Source organism: Mus caroli, chromosome 8, assembly GCF_900094665.2.
Source record: "Mus caroli chromosome 8, CAROLI_EIJ_v1.1, whole genome shotgun sequence".
Lineage (NCBI taxonomy): Eukaryota > Metazoa > Chordata > Mammalia > Rodentia > Muridae > Mus > Mus caroli.
This window is the reverse complement of record NC_034577.1, coordinates 63,437,120-63,455,891: the sequence shown is the minus strand read 5'-3', so window position 1 is coordinate 63,455,891 and position 18,772 is coordinate 63,437,120. Positions and strand designations below refer to the sequence as shown.

Genomic DNA, 18,772 nt, shown 5'->3' with positions numbered 1-18,772 from the left:
CCCTAACTAAGGTCCTAGGTTCTACTGGCTGGGTACTAGTGATCTTGGCAGTTTTTTGGTAAGTGACCCTCTGGGCTTCTAGAATGCTCCAGGATGGGAAGGAAGCCTTGCTCTCCTCACCTCCTGCGCTGCAGGTGGCCACGGCAGAGGCTCTGCAGGCGGATGATGCTATGCCTCTGGTGGTGGTAGGCCTGTCTCTGCAGGTAGCCCCTCCAGGCAGCCTGCAGGTACACAGCTGCCTGCGTCCTTTCCAGTGCACGGCGCACACGGTAAGACCGCCAGCAGGCCTGGATGGTCAAGGCAGCATGCTTCATCTGCACAAAGTGCCTGCGTTCCAGCACCATACGGAACCAACTCTGCAGCAGCAGGATTCTGCGCAGGACCTCACCATGCAGCTTCTCCTGCAGGGTCTGCCGCTCTGTCTCCTTCAGGAAGACCTGCAGGCAGGGACAAGGGAGACGTAGTGTGCCTGTCCAATCTCACAGACCTCTGTGCAGGAGGGGCCACCTAGCCACCCCCTCCTGTAGTCAGGAGCTACAGCTGTGACTTCAGTGACCTGATATTATGTTGCTTTTGCCAATTAGGTTCTTGTGTAGCACAGGCTGGCTACAAACTCACTATGTAGCCAAGGCTGGCCTTGTACTCCTCTTCCTGACTGCTCAGGTGTGCTCATCAGCAAGAATAGGGATTGTTTAATATATGGAAGTAGAATCCATGTAAAATAGCATTTACTGTGTACATAGGCCAGAGGCCCACACCAGGCGGCTTCCATACCTTATGCTTTAAGACAGGGTCTTGCATTGATGCTGAAGCACACCGAGTTGGCTCCTGCCTTGGCTCCACCATCACTGGGATTTCAGGCATGTGCCACCCACCCAGGTTTTTTAAGTGGGGTCTGGGGAATCCAAACTTAGGTCCTTATACTTGCATGAATGAATTATACAAGTACTTACTGAGCCATCTCACCAGCCCTTTCTTTTTTTTTTTTTTTTTTGTTTTTTGAGACAGGGTTTTTCTGTGTAGCCTTGGCTGTCCTGGAACTCACTTTGTAGACCAGGCTGGCCTCGAACTCAGAAATCCGCCTGCCTCTGCCTCCCGAGTGCTGGGATTAAAGGCGTGCGCCACCACGCCCGGCTGAGCCCTTTCTTTTTGTTGTTTGAGACAAGGTCTTGCTATATGTGCCACTTCTGACACTTCATATAAGAGGGACCTCAAAGCCAATGGCCTTCCACAGATGGCTTCTATCACTCATGTCTCCTCACACATGCTGTAGTATGTCAGTTTTACTCCTTTTTATGGACAGACCATACTCTGCTTACCTAGTCTAATGGGCATTCCAGCTGTGTTCACTTTTGGACGGTTTTGTGCAAGTGTTTTTGGGAACATCTGTTCTCAGTTCTCTTGGGCACACATCCAAGAGTGGAACTCCTGGGTTCCCAGGTGACTCACTCTGGGACTGGAACTGTCAGGGAACTAACTGCAACTGTGCAGCCGAGTGATGCTTAATGGCAGCCACTGACACACTCTCTGAGAGACACAAGGAAGGAACTGGCCTCATGCTGACCTGAGGTCTGGACATGGCTCATCCCTTAACATTCTTGCTCTGGCAACTTCGGTCAATGTGGTGACACTGAGCTGAGGAACCTTCAAGAGGTGGGGCCCAGTGGAAGATGTTGACTCCATTGGTGCCTCCCAAAGAAGAGATTAAATGTGGTTCTCATGGGACCTGCCGGTTCCTGTAGACTGCTGAGTGGGTGTGAAGGAGCTGGCCTGTCTTGTCATGTGATCCTCCCTCATGTCTCCATCTTCTGATGTCAACTGGAGCCAGGGAGGAAGTGATGCCTTGCCTCCAACTCCCAAAATAGGGAGTGAAAGAGCCCAGTGTGCTACGTACTTAGTCTTGGGTCTCCCATTCTAGTGTCAGAGACAGAGCTTCATTGCAGAGCCCTGGACCCTGTGGAGCACGGTGTGGGGTGCTGATGAAAGTGAGGTCCTACCTGGGTGCAAGTGGGTCGGGAATGGCAGCCAAGAGTGTGATGGTGCTTACCTTCGTCTTCCCAATTTGGTAGTTCTGCCTGTCCACCTGCAGCTTCTCCAGCAGGGCAGCAATGGCCTCCCTACAGGGCTGGACATCCTTGGGCAGCAGCACCTGGAACTGCTCCGTGAAGTCCTAGCATGTGGCAGGGAAGGACAGTGTAGTAAGCCCTTTGGTAGCTGTAGTCATTCCATGAGTAGGGCCAACCAGGTCCCCTCTCTTGTGTGTTCTAAGGAACAACATGAGGGTGGAACCTGGGCCTCAGGTATGGTCAGCCAGCTCCTCCCACCCCCCCACGCATATGTGAGTACAGTGCTCTTGGAGGTTGGGGGAGGGCGTCAGATCTGGAGCTGATGTGACAGGCAGTCATGAACCACCATATGTAGGTGTGTGGATCCAAGATCAGCTCCCCTGCAAGCCCAAACTGCTCCTCACTGCAGAACATCTCCCCATCTTTCTTTTTCTGTGGCTGTTAGTCTACTATTCAGTGGAAGTTTACATATCAGACAGGCATGTAACCATGAGGGCACAAGGCATGAAAGACCAGCATTGTGAAGGATATGTGTGGTCTGAATGAGAACACAGATCCAGCTGGTTCAAGGCTTAGGAGGTATTTCATGGCGGTGGGCTCAGGAGCCCCTTGGTGTGCTCCCTGCCTTCCTGATGACACACCTCACTCTACCACTACAGAGTAATGGCCTCTGACTCTAAGACCAACTCAAAACCCTTTCCTTTATGGTGGCTTATCGTGGTGTTTATCACAATCACAGGAAAGTAACTGTGACAGAACTCTACTTGGTTTCAAGCCAGTGCAGACAAAAGAGTATTTTGGCTGGACATGGTGGCGCACGATTTTAATCCCAGCACTCAGGAGGCAGAGGCAGGCGGATTTCTGAGTTCAAGGCCAGTCTGGTCTACAAAGTGAGTTCCAGGACAGCCAGGGCTGTCTCGAAAAATGAAAAAAAAAAAAAAAAAAAAAAGTATTTTGTTACTCCTTTCCCCATCTTGCTATGTGTATCACGGTTTTGTGTCTGGATGCACAGCCATGTGCACAACACAGAGGGAGACCCAAGGCTATTGCAGGGAGTCATCCTCCTTGGCTTTTCTACCTTATTCTTTGAGTCAGGGTCACTCAGTCAAACCCTGAGCTGGTCTCGATAATAGCAGGGTTGCTATGGGGATCCTTGACTTGGCTTTCTGAGGCTGGACTTCCAGTAAGCTGGGGGGTTATGAGGGGTCAGGACTCTCTACTTCAGCACTTACCCACTAAGGCATTTCCCAGCCTGAGTGAGGCATTTTAGTGGTGGCAGTGGCACTGCATGGCTGACTGTGGCTAGGACAACACTTCCTACCCCATGTACATCCATTGACCTACAGCCCCAGCCACTACATGTTTTTGTTTTGTTTTGAAAGCCTCATTCTGTCTCTCAGGCTGGCTTGGAACTCACAGTAAGCAAGCTTCCTGCCTGCCTTTCTTGAGGGCTGAGACAAGAGCTGCCATGTCCAATGGATATGTGTCTTTTAAGTAAATGGAGGCAGAGCAAGGGTCCTGCCTGTTCCTGGGCACCACTGACCATAACACTGTTAGAATCGCTCTCACTGGGGCCAGGGAGATGGAAGGCTCAGTAGCTAAGGTGCTGATGGCCAAGACTGACAACGTGATTTCAAGAGCCAGGACCCATATGGTGGGAGGACAGAGCCAACTCCTGCAAAGTTGTCCTCTGATTGCCCCAAATGTGCTCTGACCTGTGTATGTAAACATACACATATACAAAATAGATTTGAACAAATAAACCCAAAACATGTCAAAACATCAGGCTAGAAGATGCTCAGTCAAAGGCACCTGTGACTTTGAGGATTGGTGTCAGCTCATTAATCTTCAGGTTTGGTTGTAGAAGCCAGGACTGCTGAGGAGACCTGCCCTGCAGGGCAGAGGGAGCAGCTGTGGGTGGCCTACCTGGAAGGTGTACTTGGCGCTGTAGCCAGAGCGCCGGATGCGCACAGTCTCTAGCATGCCTGTGTAGCGCAGTTGCTGCAGCACCAGCTCATCATCAAAGCAAAGTTCCTTCTGCAAAGGGACAGAATGCTCAGAGGCTCTGTAGGGTCACCAAGCGGACCATCTCCTCCAACCCTAACTCAACACCTGGCCACCTCTGGTGGCCAAAGCTTCTTCTGCCTCAATCTTTCTTCTCTTTTCTTTTGTTTTTTGAGGCAGGATCTCATGTAGCGTAGGCTACTCTATATTCTTTCTATATTTCTATACTCTATATTCTTGAACTTCAGATCCTCAGTGCTGGAATGGCAAGTATGTACCTAGCTTACATGGTGCTGTGGATGGCCCCTGGGGCTTCTTGTGGGATAGAGGTTCTCTCCATTGAGTGCTAGTCTCAGTTCCTGTCCTCAGCCCGGGGCCAAGGTCTGACCCCTTCATATTCCATGGGACCCACAGGGTCCTGCACTCATTGACCTGTACTTACCTTCTCTGCATTGGAGCGGATGCAGCGGATGAAGAAGGGCTCTGCCTTGCCCAGTGCCTCCAACAGCTTGTTAAGAGATGTCTAGAGGAAGAGGGAATACACATGGAATTGCTGACCAGGTGTGTGGCTCAGCGGGGAGGACTAGGACATCACTGCTGCATGGAGCCAACCAAAGGTTTTGCAACTCCAGCTGTAGGGGGCCCCATGGCTGACCAAAGACTATTTTGGGGTGGGGGGCTAAACAGCTGCCACTTTGCAGGGGTGAAACAGTAGTCAAGACCTCAGTGCCTTGGAGGGGAATATGGAGGTAGCTGCTGTCTCCCCTTCCTTTCTTTTTCTGTTTCTGCAGGGCTGGGGCTGAATACATGCCAAGCAAGCACTTTACCATAAGTTATATCTTCAGCCTTCACAGATCAGTGGGAGAACCCTGAGCTCCATCCCCAGCATCGTAAGAAAAAAGATATAGCTCACACTTGAGAGACTAAGGTAAGAGCATTATTGATTATCTGAGGCCAACTTGGAGGACCTGAGACCCTATTTCAACAAACAACAACAAAAATGTTTCTGAGTTTCCTGGAAGCCTGGGGATGAGGAGTGGGAAGAAAAAAGATAATTATGGCCTCAGAACATGGCTCAACAGCCCTGGTGACTGACTTGCTAACTAATGATTTCCTTTTTATCTTGGTGGTTTTCAGACAGGGATGATGTTGCACATAATTAATGTCACACACCTGTAAGCACATTTTGGGGCCTGGAATAGAATTGACTTGGAGGGGCCCTGCTGAACTGCAACACCCACCTGGAACTGTGCACTGATGCTGGGTGGCTTCTTCTTTTTGTGCAGGTGCAGCAGTGACTTGGTAGTTCGGTCATGCAGTGTCATGCTGATGATGAGCCTCAGGGACTTCGAGTCCAGTAGGTTCTAGGACAGACACACAGGGTTGGGCCTGCTCCCCACAACCTACAGGGGCCGCTGGCTCCTGAGGAGAGCATGGCCTGGATACAGGCCACTGCCTGCCATTCCCGCTCCTCCACACCCCTCACCTTCAGGACAGGGACCAGGGTTCAAGTCCATCAGATCTCACATGCCAGCTTGAGCTGGTGACAGACAGGACCCACCACATCTCCCATGGCAGTGAGTCAGGATAGGGGCCTGTCTAGATGAAGTGTCTGTTATACCAAAAGCCACCAGCTCCCAGGACATATGGATTCCATGCCTTTGTACCCTAAACTGAAACCAACATGCTTTCAAGTCAATGGTGATTTTCCTGCCCAGGGTGGCCTCGAGCTCCTCATCTCCATCTCCGTCTCCCACATGCTTCCAGGCACACGCAAGGTGGTTGCTACACTTGCATTCAACTTTTCATTTATGGGACAGAGTTTTGCTCTGTAGCCTTGCCTGCAACTAACAAGTCCCCTGCCTCATATCTTCCTAAAGGAACAACAAACATCTATCACTTGCAATACCCAACCTTTTACTTTAAAAATAAAACTTTATTTTAAAAAAACTGTACTGTATATGTGCATGTGCAGAGGCAGAGAACCACTTGCAGGAGTTGGTTCCCTTCTTCCACCATGTGGGTCCTGGGGACCGAACTCAAGTGGTCAGGCTTGGCATCAAGCACCTTTTCTCTCTGAGACATCTCATCAGCCCCTATATGATAAGTCTTTTGGGCACACACATATGGACTTACAAGGATTAGTGATATTGTATCAGATTACTTGAAGGCTATGAGTCTAAGGTGAACACATCCCATACATAAATTGCATCCCATCCCAAACACCTCACTGTACATATTTAAATGTCTCAGAATGCTTAAAAACAGTCAAGAATCTCAGCTGCTTCTGGTCTACAGAATTTTGGACAAGAGTTACGCTATTTTACATTTGTTTTACAAACAAACAAACAAACAAAATAAATAAATAAATAAATAAAACCAACAAAACCTCCATACTGCACCATACTGTTTGCTCTTGATGACCATAGCTATTAGGCTTGTCTCCAGATTGCTGGACAAGTGCATGCCCTATACCCTGTCACAGACTCTCATGTCTCATCCATATTTAACACAGCACAGTGGCATGCACAGTGAAGTCACTGTGTAGGGCCTCTAAGTCCTCCAGAGAAGGTTCGGAGCCTGTGCGGGATGTGCCTGGGCTCTGTAGACAGAGGGTGCCTGCATACCCCCATTGCCCAAAGGTTCTGGGAGCTTCCCACTGTGAACACTGAGGGGAGATAGTGTCTAAAACTAGACTGAGAGTCTGCAGGGCACTCCCGCTTGCCCAGGCCTGCACAGGCAGCACTCGACTCATGCTGGGTGGCTTGTGGGAAGCACCAGTTCTAGGGTGGGGAGGACCCTTCAGAGGTCAAGTTGGAACACTAGCGGGGCAGACTTGAGATGAGAGGAGCCTGGCTCCTTCCCCCCACTTGCTTTGCAGCTTCCCGAGAGTATCTCAGCTGCTCCTGGGCAAAGGAGCCCACGAAGGTCCAACCCTGATGAAACCCCAACCGACTACAAGGTCACAGTAGGGAAAGGGATCTGATGTCAGTGCTGGGAACCCAGGGCTGATAAAGGCTAAGCAGGGGTTGCATATCATCCCCCCACCACTGGGGACTCCTAGACAGAGGATCTATCCCTGAGCCACACACCTCCAGCCCCTCACTAGGAGATACAAGGTAGGAGCTCCACCCCTGACCCACGCCCCCAGTCCACTCACTGGAGGATTCTAGGCAAGGGCTCCCCACCTGAGCCACAAGTTTTGTATTAGAGGGAGAGTTAGCTGGAGAAGGAAAGAGGTCCCAGAAGCTCAGTGATTCTCTCCCTCCTCCCTGTCTCAGAGTGACTTGAGAAAGGTCAAGCCATGTGTGATGGCGCCATCTGCAGGTGCGGGTTTACCTTGGGAATGATCTGCTTTTGTTTGATACCTTTACTCTTCCTGTCAAAATATTAAAAATGGTGTGAATGTGAGGGTAACAGGACTGGGGGTCTTGTTAGTTCAGCAAGCCACGCCTTGTGGGTTAGATTCAGAGAAAGACAGAGAGAGGACAAATGCAGCAAGACCGCCACTGACTCCCTAGCCTCCCAAGAGCCTTCCACACTGAGGGTTCTGCTCCATCTGAGGATGCAGAATGTGCTCGAGGCTCCAGATATATGCAGCAGTGAGAAAGTGAACCAGCAGCCAAGCACACAGCACCTGAGGTGCCCTGATGCACTGAGCGACTGACCCTATGCTATGTCAGCTTTCCACTGGTGCAGCAGAGACCTACAAAGAACAAGGCCTACTGGCTCCTCATGGAATCATCTTCAGGGCATTTATTATTAGTATGCTATGCTGAGGATGGAACCCAAGGCCTTCCATGTACTGAGAAGATGGACTGCCTCAGAGCCACACCCAGCTCTGGGGTTTCTGATGCTGGAAAGGAAAACTGAGGCTAGATCCCTGTTCCAGGGCTCTGGTGGTCTCACAGTGAAATTCTTTTAAGACACAGGGACTCATGTATACCAGGCTGGCCTGTATGTGCTATGTAGCTGAGGATAACTGAACTCCTGAACCTCCAGCCTCCAGCATCCCAGTGCCAGGATGATAGGCATGCAATACCTCCTTTCCATCCCACCCAAATCCTCCTGCCTTCGCTTTGTTCAGGCTGCGTGTGCTTGGGCAAGTGCCACGGTATCTGGGTATGGTGTGGAAAGCTAGAGCACACAAGAACCCTGCTCACCATGCATGTGGCCAGGAGCTTTCAGGCCTTAGGGCTGTGAATGCTAAACCTCTGCTGTCTCCAAGCCACACCCCAGCCCTTAACTGCATCTCAATGTGGGTTAAAAGAAAGCAACAGAGAAACATGTAAAAATCACGTTTGGATACGGTGGCAAGTACCTGCAGCTCCAGCTGCTCCTAGAGCTGAGGCAGGAGGATTCTCCGAAGATTTCTTTTTAAAGTATGTATAAATGTGTGCACACACATGAGTGCAGTGCCCATGGAGGCTAGAGGAGGGGATCCTCAAGCTGGAATACCAGGAAGTTAGTCAACACTGTTGCTAGGAACAGAGGAACAAGCGTTCTCACGTGCTGAGAGATCATCCACCTGGAGGCGGATCTTTGAGCCCAGAGAGTTGGAGGCCAGCATGGACAACATGGTGAGACCCTGTGGGAGCCCTGACAGGTCACCTCAGTGGTGCTACGTCAGCATAAGGGTTCTTGAGACTTCTCATCCCCTTTCAGAGAACTATGACAGGGATGGAGTGGGGCCCCTGCCTACGATTGGTCCCAGCTTTACATGCTCCTTGCTTCCATGGGTTTCACAACAAGGTCAGAGCAGGAAAAGGCCAGGCAATGGAGGCTTGTGCTCTGCAAGCTGGCCAGGGAGGAAAGGACTTGGTCAGCACAAGAGCAGGAATCTCTTCAGAGGAGCACTGCTCAGCTCAGGGAGCTGGCAGGGACATTAGGGCAGGTCAGCAGCAGCTGGCTGAGGGCTGGACTGTGAGGCCGTGCTGGAGATGGGGGAGTGTTAGTGACCAATCATGTGAAGGAGGAGCAGCCGGTGGTGGCTGCTGCACTGGCAGGAGCTGGGGGACTCACAGGAAGGAGGTGCGGGGCTTCTGGAGCAGACTGAGGGACTGGAGAAGCCTCCTTGGGTCCTCGCCCTGCCATGGCAGTCCTTTGAGGCTCTTGATGATTTGGTTATGCAAATCGCTGGGGGACAGAAGGGGACCCAGTGACAGAGAGAAGAACAGTTAGAACGTATCCCGCCACCTGGGGCTCTAGTGCCCATCAGGGTGTCCTAAGGCCACAGGAGACAAAACATGCATTTGAGGAAGGGGAGTGTGGGTGACCACTATGTCCTTCCTGAGGGAGAGGACTGGGTCAGGAACATCTACTGTCCCTAAGCTCAGGGGACCATGGGCTTATGACAGGACCCTGGCTGGTATAGATCTTGATATGAAGAACAGGCTGGCCTTGAACTTACAGAATTAACATCTGCCTTCCCATATATATATAAAGAATTTTATGTGTGTGTGCACATGTGTGTATATGAGTGTGTGTGCATAATCATATACATGGGTGGTTGCATGTGCACAGGGGCTAAGTTATACTAGAGGCCAGAGAGGATGCTGTGTGCCTCAGACCTGGAGTGACTAGCATTTACGAATAGCCCATGTGGGTCCTGGGATCCAAACTCTAGATCAACAGCGAATGCTCCCAACTGTGGGCCATCTTTCAGGTGCCCCGGTCTTCTATTTTTTAAGTGGCTTTTATTTATATCTTGGGGTGGGGGCATGCCACAGCCTGTGGAGGTCAGAGGACAGCTCCAAGCAGCCAGTTTTCCTTTTATCATGTGGGGACTTGGAGAGCAAATGCAAGAGCGTCAGGTGTGGCAGCGAGCACCTTTCTCCTGAGCTGTTCGGCCAGCTGGGATCTTGTATGTATGAGCTTTGTAATTTGTGTGAAATTGGCTGGGTCTGCAGAGCATGGCTCAGTCTTGACCTCCCTGGAGCCCATAGAATCCCCTCATTGTCTGGTACTTCTCAGCTGGTGGCTAAGCTTCCTCTTTCTAGCCCCAAGGGGCCAATCTGTGTCCAGACATGAGGACATTTGACTGTTCTTTCTAGGGTTTGGTACTTTTGGCACTAAAAATTTATTTTAACTATGTGCATAAGCATGTAGATATGTATGGGATTGTGAACATGAGTGCGGTGACCATGAAGGCTGAAAGAGAGGGTCAGAATACTCGGCAATGGAACTACAGATAATTGTGAGCTGGCCCACGAGAACACTGGCATGTGGGTCCTCTGCAACAATACTGAGCCACTTCTGTGCCCACACGTTTGCCATCACGGTGCCCAAGGCCCACGCACCCTGGGCAGCTGCTCTGCTACTGAGCTTCGCCCTGATTCTCACTTGCTCTTCAGTATTTACCTATATGTTTGTGCGCATGTGTCTGAGGGTACGTGTGTACGTGTTTGTGTCTGTGTGTGCATGTGACAGTTCATGTGTGTGGGCACATTCATGTGTGTGGATGCAGGTATGTGTGTATGAGGGTGCGTGTGTAGAGGTCAGAGAACAACTTGCAAGAATAGGTTCCCCTCACCATGTGAATTCTTAAATTCAAATGAGGTGGGTTAGCCTTGTGGCAAGCACCTTTACCCATTGGGCCATCTTGCCAGCCTCACTCCCATTATTTTAAAAGCATGTTTAGGCTCTGACAGTTGACCTGAAGGTGGCCCTGTGTGCAGCCCCATACTGTGATACATGCACCATGCCTCGTGCCCTGATAGATGCCATACTTACCTCCGTTCCCTCGCCCTCCAGGGAGGCACAAGAGCAAAAAACGACATGGGTGACACTGGGTTAATAGGTTCCTTTACTTGCTGCGCAGCCTTCCTGTCTAGAAAGCTCAGAGCAGGGGCTCCTACCAGCCCCACATATGCCCTGACATGGCCAAATGTGGCAGTGTGTCCCCAGGAAGGATGCTGCTCTGAGCTCCCAGATGGTGGCCCTGGCCTGTGCCTCCCTGGTCTTGGTGCGAAGGCTGCTACTTACTTCCTGCTCTCATAGAAAGCCATGATGTCCTCAAAAGCGTTAACATCCAGCTCCTCAGAGCGCTCAAAGGAGAAGTCTAGCCCTGTGCAGCTGCAAGGGAGAAGCTCAGTGAAGCCAGCAGACACACAGCACTGACACAGCTTGGCCAGGTATGGGCCACTCACATGGAGACACTGTGGTTTGAAGCCTCTCCTTTACATGGGTCCTGCAGGCTCCTAACTCCTGATTTGGTTCAGCAGCCCAGATGGACTCAGTCACAACCCTTCTGTTTTAGGCTATTATTGCATAGCTAGGAGACAGATGTGTACAACCATGCCTGCCTTGCTCCAAGTCTGCTGGGACACGGCTTTCCTGACTTGGAACTTCCTCTGGCAACTGTTGAGCATGGCTGACCTGCCACATGCCAAGTGATATTCAGGGAAGTGAACCCAGAGGCTCATTTGTTTGAGGCAAGCGCCACAACACAGATGCACACTCCCAACCTTTTACTGTCTGCAGGGTCTCCCTCTGCAGCCCAGGTCAGCCTTGGTCTTTCAAATCTTCTGCCTCAGCCCCACAATCAGGTACAAGCATAGGCTGGTACTCTTGGCTCAGCTCATACACACTTTTATACCCTCCTGGAGCCAAGAGGAGGACCCAGGTCCCTGCCTAGGCTCACTAAGTGCCTCTTCAATGACTGTGAAGGAAAAGCTTAGCAGAAGCTACTCAGCTGGCAAGAGAATGACAAGAGAAGAAGGATCCCTGCTCTCCTCAGCCCTGGAGGCAGAGTCCAGTAGGCTCATAGTGAGGCCTCCCTCTTCCTCAGTGTGTTACTCTGCAGCCTCAAAGGTCCCTTACCCTCCTCAAGTCAGGGGACTGAAAACATCCTCTTGTTGGAGACATCCCCACATTAAGCTCAAAATGCCTGGGATTCCTGATGACAAAAAAGAAAAGCCTGCCAGGGGTACCATGTTTCAAAGTGCGAGGTGATGGCCTCTTGTGAGCCCCAGTATGAGTGAGTACTGAGAGTTCACAAGATCTGTTTCTTTGGTGCAAGCAACTTGTGATGTCATTTCTGCAATTATTCTTAATACTTAATATTTCCTTTATCTATTTGCTATTCCTTTCCTTCCTTCCTTAATTAAGCCAGTATTTAGTGACCTGGAAAAATCTAATAGAAGCCTGCTTAATATCTAAAAATTAAATGTTGCTAATATTAAAGAGGCCATTCATAAATTCAAAAAAATATAATCACTTGCTCTAAATAAAAATAACCTAAAGCTAGAAGCAAAAATAAATAATTCTGCAGCTGTTCCCCAGTCTTAATCTCAATTCTATATAATTAAAATAAAGAATTTTTATTATAAAATTAAAAATAAAATAATATATAAATATTTCCCAAAAATTAGCAATGGGTTCCTTAAATTTAAAAACAATGGTAGCAGCCCCCTAAAAATTCTCTATATAAATTAAATAAAACTATTTTTATAAACAAGCAAGTAGGGTCCAAAAATTATAAAAACTGCAGGGTCAGCAATGTAACCTTATGTTTGCTCTTTTATATAACCGTATTATCTCACATATGTCTAAAAAATACTAACTTTATAACCACAATATTGCTGCCCCAACCTCACCAAAAGCTAATAATCAAAAAATAATGCTTGCTATAAAATTTTTATATAGAAAATTATGTAATTTCTTTTTTTCTGTTCTAAATCTATTTTACTCTATATCACAAAAAATGTTAGCACAAAAAAATAAAAAAGCGTTTACCCACCCCCCCATAAATTTTATAACCCAATTTTCTTATATAATTTCATAAAAAACTAGGGCTAAATCAACTCTATATAAGCACCCTAACTCCCAAATTCCAAAAGCTCACATGTCAAAACACCAGCCTGTCAGCATTATATCTCATTTGTGTTCTTATTTGCCTACCAGGTATCCCTAATTCTTTTTTTTTTTTTTTTTTTTTTTTTTTTTTTTTTTTCCGAGACAGGGTTTCTCTGTGTAGCCCTGGCTGTCCTGGAACTCACTTTGTAGACCAGGCTGGCCTCGAACTCAGAAATCTGCCTGCCTCTGCTTCCCGAGTGCTGGGATTAAAGGCGTGCGCCACCACGCCTGGCTGGTATCCCTAATTCTTAACAACTTCCAACTCCTGTCAAGGCTAAACCCCAGCATCCTCTGTGCTCACTATTCCTCCCCAATGCAGATGCCATCCCAGGACCCGCCTTTTGGAGTACAGAAAGGCCCATGCAAGGGCTTTTCTGTTCTGGGTCTTTTGAGTCCATTCAGCCACTCGAGGGCTTACTCGGCCATAAGGACCCTGGTTGACAGTATAAGGCTCCACAACAGTATAAACAATGACACCTCACAGGGTTGGGGGTGGAACAAACTGAAGTCTTGCTCACCGGTACAGTTTTTCTGAAGGGGTACTGGCTCCTCTTGGTAGCTCCTCCATGTGACTTCGAGTGGCAGGGCTACTTATACCTGCGGGGGAGAGTGAACACACACTGTTTGTCAAGGTCTCCCACAACACCAGGCCTGTTGCTAAGCAGTCAATTCTTTTCTTCTTTTGAGAAAACTGGAACTGAACTCAAGACCTTTTACATGCTATGCATGCACTCTACGCCAATCAAGCCCCAGCCCCTCATTGGGGGACTCTACCCCTATGCCTTGCCCTTGAGCCTCCACTGGGGAAATTCTAGGCAGCGTCTCCACCTGAGTCATGCCTCCAGCTCTTCACTGGGGAATTTTGGGCAGGGGCACTACTTGCTGAGCTGTACCTCAGCCCTCTTTAGTCTTGGAAACAGATTCTCACTAACTTTTCAATCTGGCCCCAAAATCATGATTGTGCTGACTCTGCCTCCCAAGCAGCTATGCTCAGCTTTAGAATGAGCTGTAACTGTCTGTCAACTATGTTGCTTGTTTCCAGGGTTGGCACCAGGGAGGGCAGCTCTTCAGTCCCTACCTGCTGCCTTCTCCGCTCTCTCTGCACGCAGGCGCCCAGCCTCCCGCAGCACAGCCATGGCCCTGATGGCTGCCCGTAGTACAGCCCAGCGGAACACAGCTACCGGGTCCATGCCAATGAGCTGGCGCACATAGGAGCTGTCACTGCCCCTTAGCAGTGCCACGATGTCAGGCCGCATGTAGTCCATGTTCTTCTCCCGGAAGTCCTGGTGAGGTGGAAGTGGTTGGTCACCCCTCAGAGCTCATAGATGCCCCAGGAGTAAAGGGCTGACAGGGTTGTACCCAGATGGGTCTCAGTAACACTCTGTAGTCCTGGCTCAACTCGTATTCAGGTTTGGGATGATTGCAAGCACCCCAGAACATGCTGTTCCAACTGAGTAACAGCAAAAGGTCAGAGAATAGTGTGGGCACTGGGCAGAGCCTACCTTGATCTGGTATTTCACTCTGCCCGCGAAGTGCTGGATGATGAAGGCGGGCTCCAGGACTGGTGTGCCCAGGAAGTACTTATTGTCCTCATGCTGCTGCTTGAACTTGGCCAACAAAGTGTGGCTTGTGGCATGTGGGAAGCTGTGGATAGGAGTGGACACACAGACACACTCAGCTAAGAGCCCCCCATTCACACACACACTCTCAGACAGCCTGCAAGAGTTGGTTTTCTCCATCTACCATGTGGACCCTGGGAATTGAACTCAGATCTTCAGGCTTGCTGGCAGCCATTGTTAACTGACTGAGCTGGCCAACTGTAAGCTTCTCACCACAGACTGGACACATCCATGTGGCAAATGTGGGACTACAGGGTTAACAAAGTGTTGGGCCTCCTGGCCCCTTGCTTACCCTGATAGGCTGCCTTTGCTTTCCCCTACACTGCTGACCAGATTTGCTGGTTTCTCTCAACCTTTTTTTTTTTTCTTTTTAAAGATTTATTTATTTATTATATGTAAGTACACTGTAGCTGTCCTCAGACACTCCAGAAGAGGGCGCCAGATCTCATTACGGATGGTTGTGAACCACCATGTGGTTGCTGGGATTTGAACTCAGGACCTTCAGAAGAGTAGTCAGTGCTCTTAACCGCTGAGCCATCTCTCCAGCCCCCAGCTTCTATCAATCTTTCATGCAGCATCTCAGATTCCACACTGGAGCCTCTAGCTTTAGATCCATGTGTACCTGGACAAGTGCCCTGGAGCTATGGCATCAGGTTCCTGCTCCCCACAGGGAGCATGAACATGGTCTAACAGGTGAAACCAGGCTCTGTTCTGCCCCTGGAGGGAGGCAGATGGAGCAAGCAAGAGGTTCCTTGTACCTGGCTATTTTGCCCCCAGGGAGGGAAACATTGCCCTGGCTTTTGGCACACATTGTTGGCCCCAGCCTCACTATAAACACAGGCAGTGCCAGATGTGTGGCAGATGCCTGGGGCTCCATAGCTGGGTGAGGGAGGAGGTCTGTCTGGTAGGGGAGGCACAACCACTCAGGCTGGGAGTTGGGCCCTCACTGCCTTTGCCGCATGCATGCGCGCACGCACACACACATACATACACACAAACAGAAAAGAAAAAAGAAAACGTTGCAGTGATAAATGTTAACATGGCTGTTTCAGGAAACTCAAGTCAGAGCCAGTGAGATGGTTCAGCAAGTGAGGGTAATTGTGGCTAAGCTTGATGATCTGAGTCTCAGGAAGCACATGACTGAAGGAGAGAAACAAGCCAACAAAGAGGTTTTTAACTTCTGCATGCACAGTGGACGCCTGCTGCCCCTGCTGCCCAACAATACACCACACCTGGTAAATGTTCCGCAGCCTGACACGTGACTGCCCTATCACAATGGCTGTAGCAGGTAGCCACAGCACCGGCTCCTAGCTGTTTTTCTCAGGTGCTGCAGACAGAGGAGCTTGTGCAGCTGCTGGTTAAGTCTGGTTCCTTTTCTCCTGTCTGAGCTCTGCTTCTCTGGGTGGAGATGTGGCCTAAGGTACAGGGTCTGCAGCAGGGTGCTAGGACTCTCAGGAGTTGGGTCTTGTGGGAGAAGTCAGGATGCTGAGGATAAAAAGCTGCAGGGGATTCTGGGACTCTACACCTTCTCTTGGTTTCTGTTTTTGAGACAGGGTCTTATGTAACCCAGGATGGCCCTGATGTAAGATGTACCCAAGAATGACCTTGGATTCCAGATCCTCCTGTCTCCATCTCTCAGGTACTAGAAGGACAAGTACATTATGTGGTGCTAGGGATGGAAACTAGGGCTTTGGCCACAGCAGGCAGGAGCTTCACCTGCCTGCTCCCCCACCCCCTCTCTTTTTTCAAGACAGGGTCCCTCTGTGTAGCTATGGCTGTCCTGGAACTCACTCTGTAGACCAGGCTGGCCTTAAACTCAGAAATACACCTGCCTCTGCCTCCAAAGTGCTGGGATTAAAGGCATGTACCACCACTGCCTGGAGCCTCTCTACTTCTTGGCCTTTGTATGGTAAGCAGCCTCCTGCCTCAGCATAAGGATAGCACCATGGACAGGGAAGCTCCTCTGGTCTCTCCTGTTGTTTTCAGAGGAACCTGTCATAGAGTGGGATATTAAGGCTCTGACAGTCTCTTGATTTGGAGTATACCAGTGTCCAGGACCATGAGAGGGAAAAGACTTGTCATCACAGCCACAGCAACCAAGTCAAAGCCACCTGACTTCTGCAAGGGCAACTGGGTGACTAAGATGCCGCCCTCCCTTTCTCCAAGGCACACACTGCTGTCTCTGTCCAGCCCTAGTCCTGCTCCGGACATGGTGAGCTGCTTGTGCTGAGCATTCCATGAAGATGTGCTCAGCTAGCACAGGCAGTCAGCACAGGTAAGCCATGTGCCTGCTGTTTACAGAGCATGCTGGACAAGCCCTGGGGAGAAGTGATGAATTTGAGAAGCTGAGCAGCTCAGGGAACCTGACTTGTCCCCACACTGGCATGTGGTGGAACAGATAGGGCAGGGACGCTCACTTGCTCTCCTCGTCCAGCAGGTAGAAGAGGCCAGTGGGCTTCTTGCTGATGAGGTGGATACAGCCCACGTTGTCGGTGTAGTCAATGTTGTGCCACGAGATGCCCTCACCCTGGTACTCCTCCTGCAAGGTGAGGAATGTTAAGGAGGGTGGGTACTCACTGCCTTGGATTCAGAAAGAGGTTCCTTGCATACAATGTGGTTGAACTGAGGGCCTTGCACAAGTTCAGCAGAGGCACCACCACTGAGACGCCCCCATTCCCTCACTGGGGATTCCAGGTAGGGGCTCTACTCTTGAGCCACGCCTCCAGTTCTCCTAACATCTACTTTAACTCCTACTGCAGTGTAAATGATGGCTGCTCTATTGCTGATGGAATCATGAGAATAACAAGCCTAAACATTTTCACTATGGATATAATGTGTGGAAAGAGGTGTTTCCACTTAAAGTTGATTGGCAGCCAACAAGATGGCTCTACAGTTAAAGGGACTTGCTGTCAAGCCTGATGACCTCAACTCGATTCCCTGGACCCACATGGTAAAAAGAGAGAAGCAATGGGGCAAGCTGTCCTCTAGCTTCCACTCGTGGGCTTGTGTGTATGTATGTACATACATATACAAATTGAAAACCTAAAAAGCTCATCGGACTGTTCACGATCCCTGGATAAGTCTGACCCTGTGGAAGGGAACACACGCCCAAGCAAGCACACCTGTTCACATGTGCTGAGCAATGCACAGCGCTGTGGCTTTTTTATGTAGCCCAGCCTGGTCTCGAGCTCACTACATACCCAAGGATAAATTCCTGCCCACCTGGCCTCCTCAGAGCCAGGCGACAAGTGTTCCTGCCATCCCAGCTCTGTTCTGGTTTCTCATGCCACATGCTTTCTAGCTTGAACTTCACCTGATGAAGCAGGGACCTAACAGCTCCAACCTGGTAAAGTAAGTAAACTTTCTAACATTCTCAGGCTCTGTTTCCCCCACGAGTCACAGGAAGGAAAGATGGCATGCAACAAAGAACAGAGACATGGGCGGGAAGACAGGACATGTAAGTCAGCCATCACTGACACCAGCAAAGTGCACACTTTAGAGCTGGCTCTGCTCACTCTTGTCCCACTGGCATAACTTAAGAGTGGTGTACACCTGTCACCCAGCACTCAAGAGAAGTCTGACGGAGGAGAATCAGGAGTTCATGGCCATCTTCACTAATGGTGAGATTAAAGCCAGCCTGGGCTGCATGAGACCCAGTCTCAAAGCAGGCAAGGAGAAACTTTCTCCATTTGAGCAAGTAAGCTGGTGTCTGTCTGGGTTCTCAACTTTTGCTGCAAAGCAGAAAGATGCTAGGGCTAGTGTGTCAGTGTGTATGATGCCAGAGGAAAAGCCAGGTCTAGCCCTGCTGATCCCCGCAGGCTACGTGAGCAATGGAGAGATGATGCCCTATAAACCGTGGACAGAAGGATAGTCTTTCAGACAGTTTAGAAAGCGGTGGCGGGCTCCAGCAATTCTTTTTCCCCTTGGGTGTGACTCCAGACTTGTACATATGTGTCTACAAGCCAAAATATAAAATCTGTGGGTGACTGCATGAATTCAACATGGCCCAGCCATGCACTGGAATATTATTCAGCCATACACAGGAATGGGATGCTGACATTTGAGTAGGGATGAAAATGGTGGCCATTCTCCTAAGTCAGACTACCCGGCAGTGCAGAGGTGAACAAACACAGTATAACTCCGCTGACCAAGGGCTGGAGTGTAAACAAATATATAAAGACAGAAAGCAGGGAAGGCTAGTGTCTGAGGGGTGAGGTGGGGTGAGGA

General features: G+C 49.8%; 1 protein-coding gene across 16 annotated transcripts in view; it reads right to left on the bottom strand.

Annotated features, from left to right (window-relative positions):
• Myo9b (myosin IXB) overlaps positions 1-18,772 on the bottom strand; it is an 86,807-nt gene that overhangs the window by 12,589 nt on the left and 55,446 nt on the right. For 9 of the 16 annotated variants that reach the window (XM_029480413.1, XM_029480418.1, XM_029480415.1 and 6 more), the window contains 12 exons: positions 16,963-17,084; positions 14,429-14,570; positions 14,005-14,209; positions 13,445-13,523; positions 11,055-11,144; positions 9,093-9,206; positions 7,410-7,449; positions 5,312-5,434; positions 4,513-4,593; positions 3,993-4,103; positions 2,048-2,170; positions 121-437 (listed from right to left, as the gene is read on the bottom strand). In XM_029480413.1, the coding sequence (XP_029336273.1) occupies positions 121-437; positions 2,048-2,170; positions 3,993-4,103; positions 4,513-4,593; positions 5,312-5,434; positions 7,410-7,449; positions 9,093-9,206; positions 11,055-11,144; positions 13,445-13,523; positions 14,005-14,209; positions 14,429-14,570; positions 16,963-17,084 (1,547 nt within the window). The remainder of the gene's footprint in view (positions 1-120; positions 438-2,047; positions 2,171-3,992; positions 4,104-4,512; positions 4,594-5,311; positions 5,435-7,409; positions 7,450-9,092; positions 9,207-11,054; positions 11,145-13,444; positions 13,524-14,004; positions 14,210-14,428; positions 14,571-16,962; positions 17,085-18,772) is intronic. The other 7 variants (XM_021169313.1, XM_029480421.1, XM_029480422.1 and 4 more) reach the window with 2 other exon arrangements.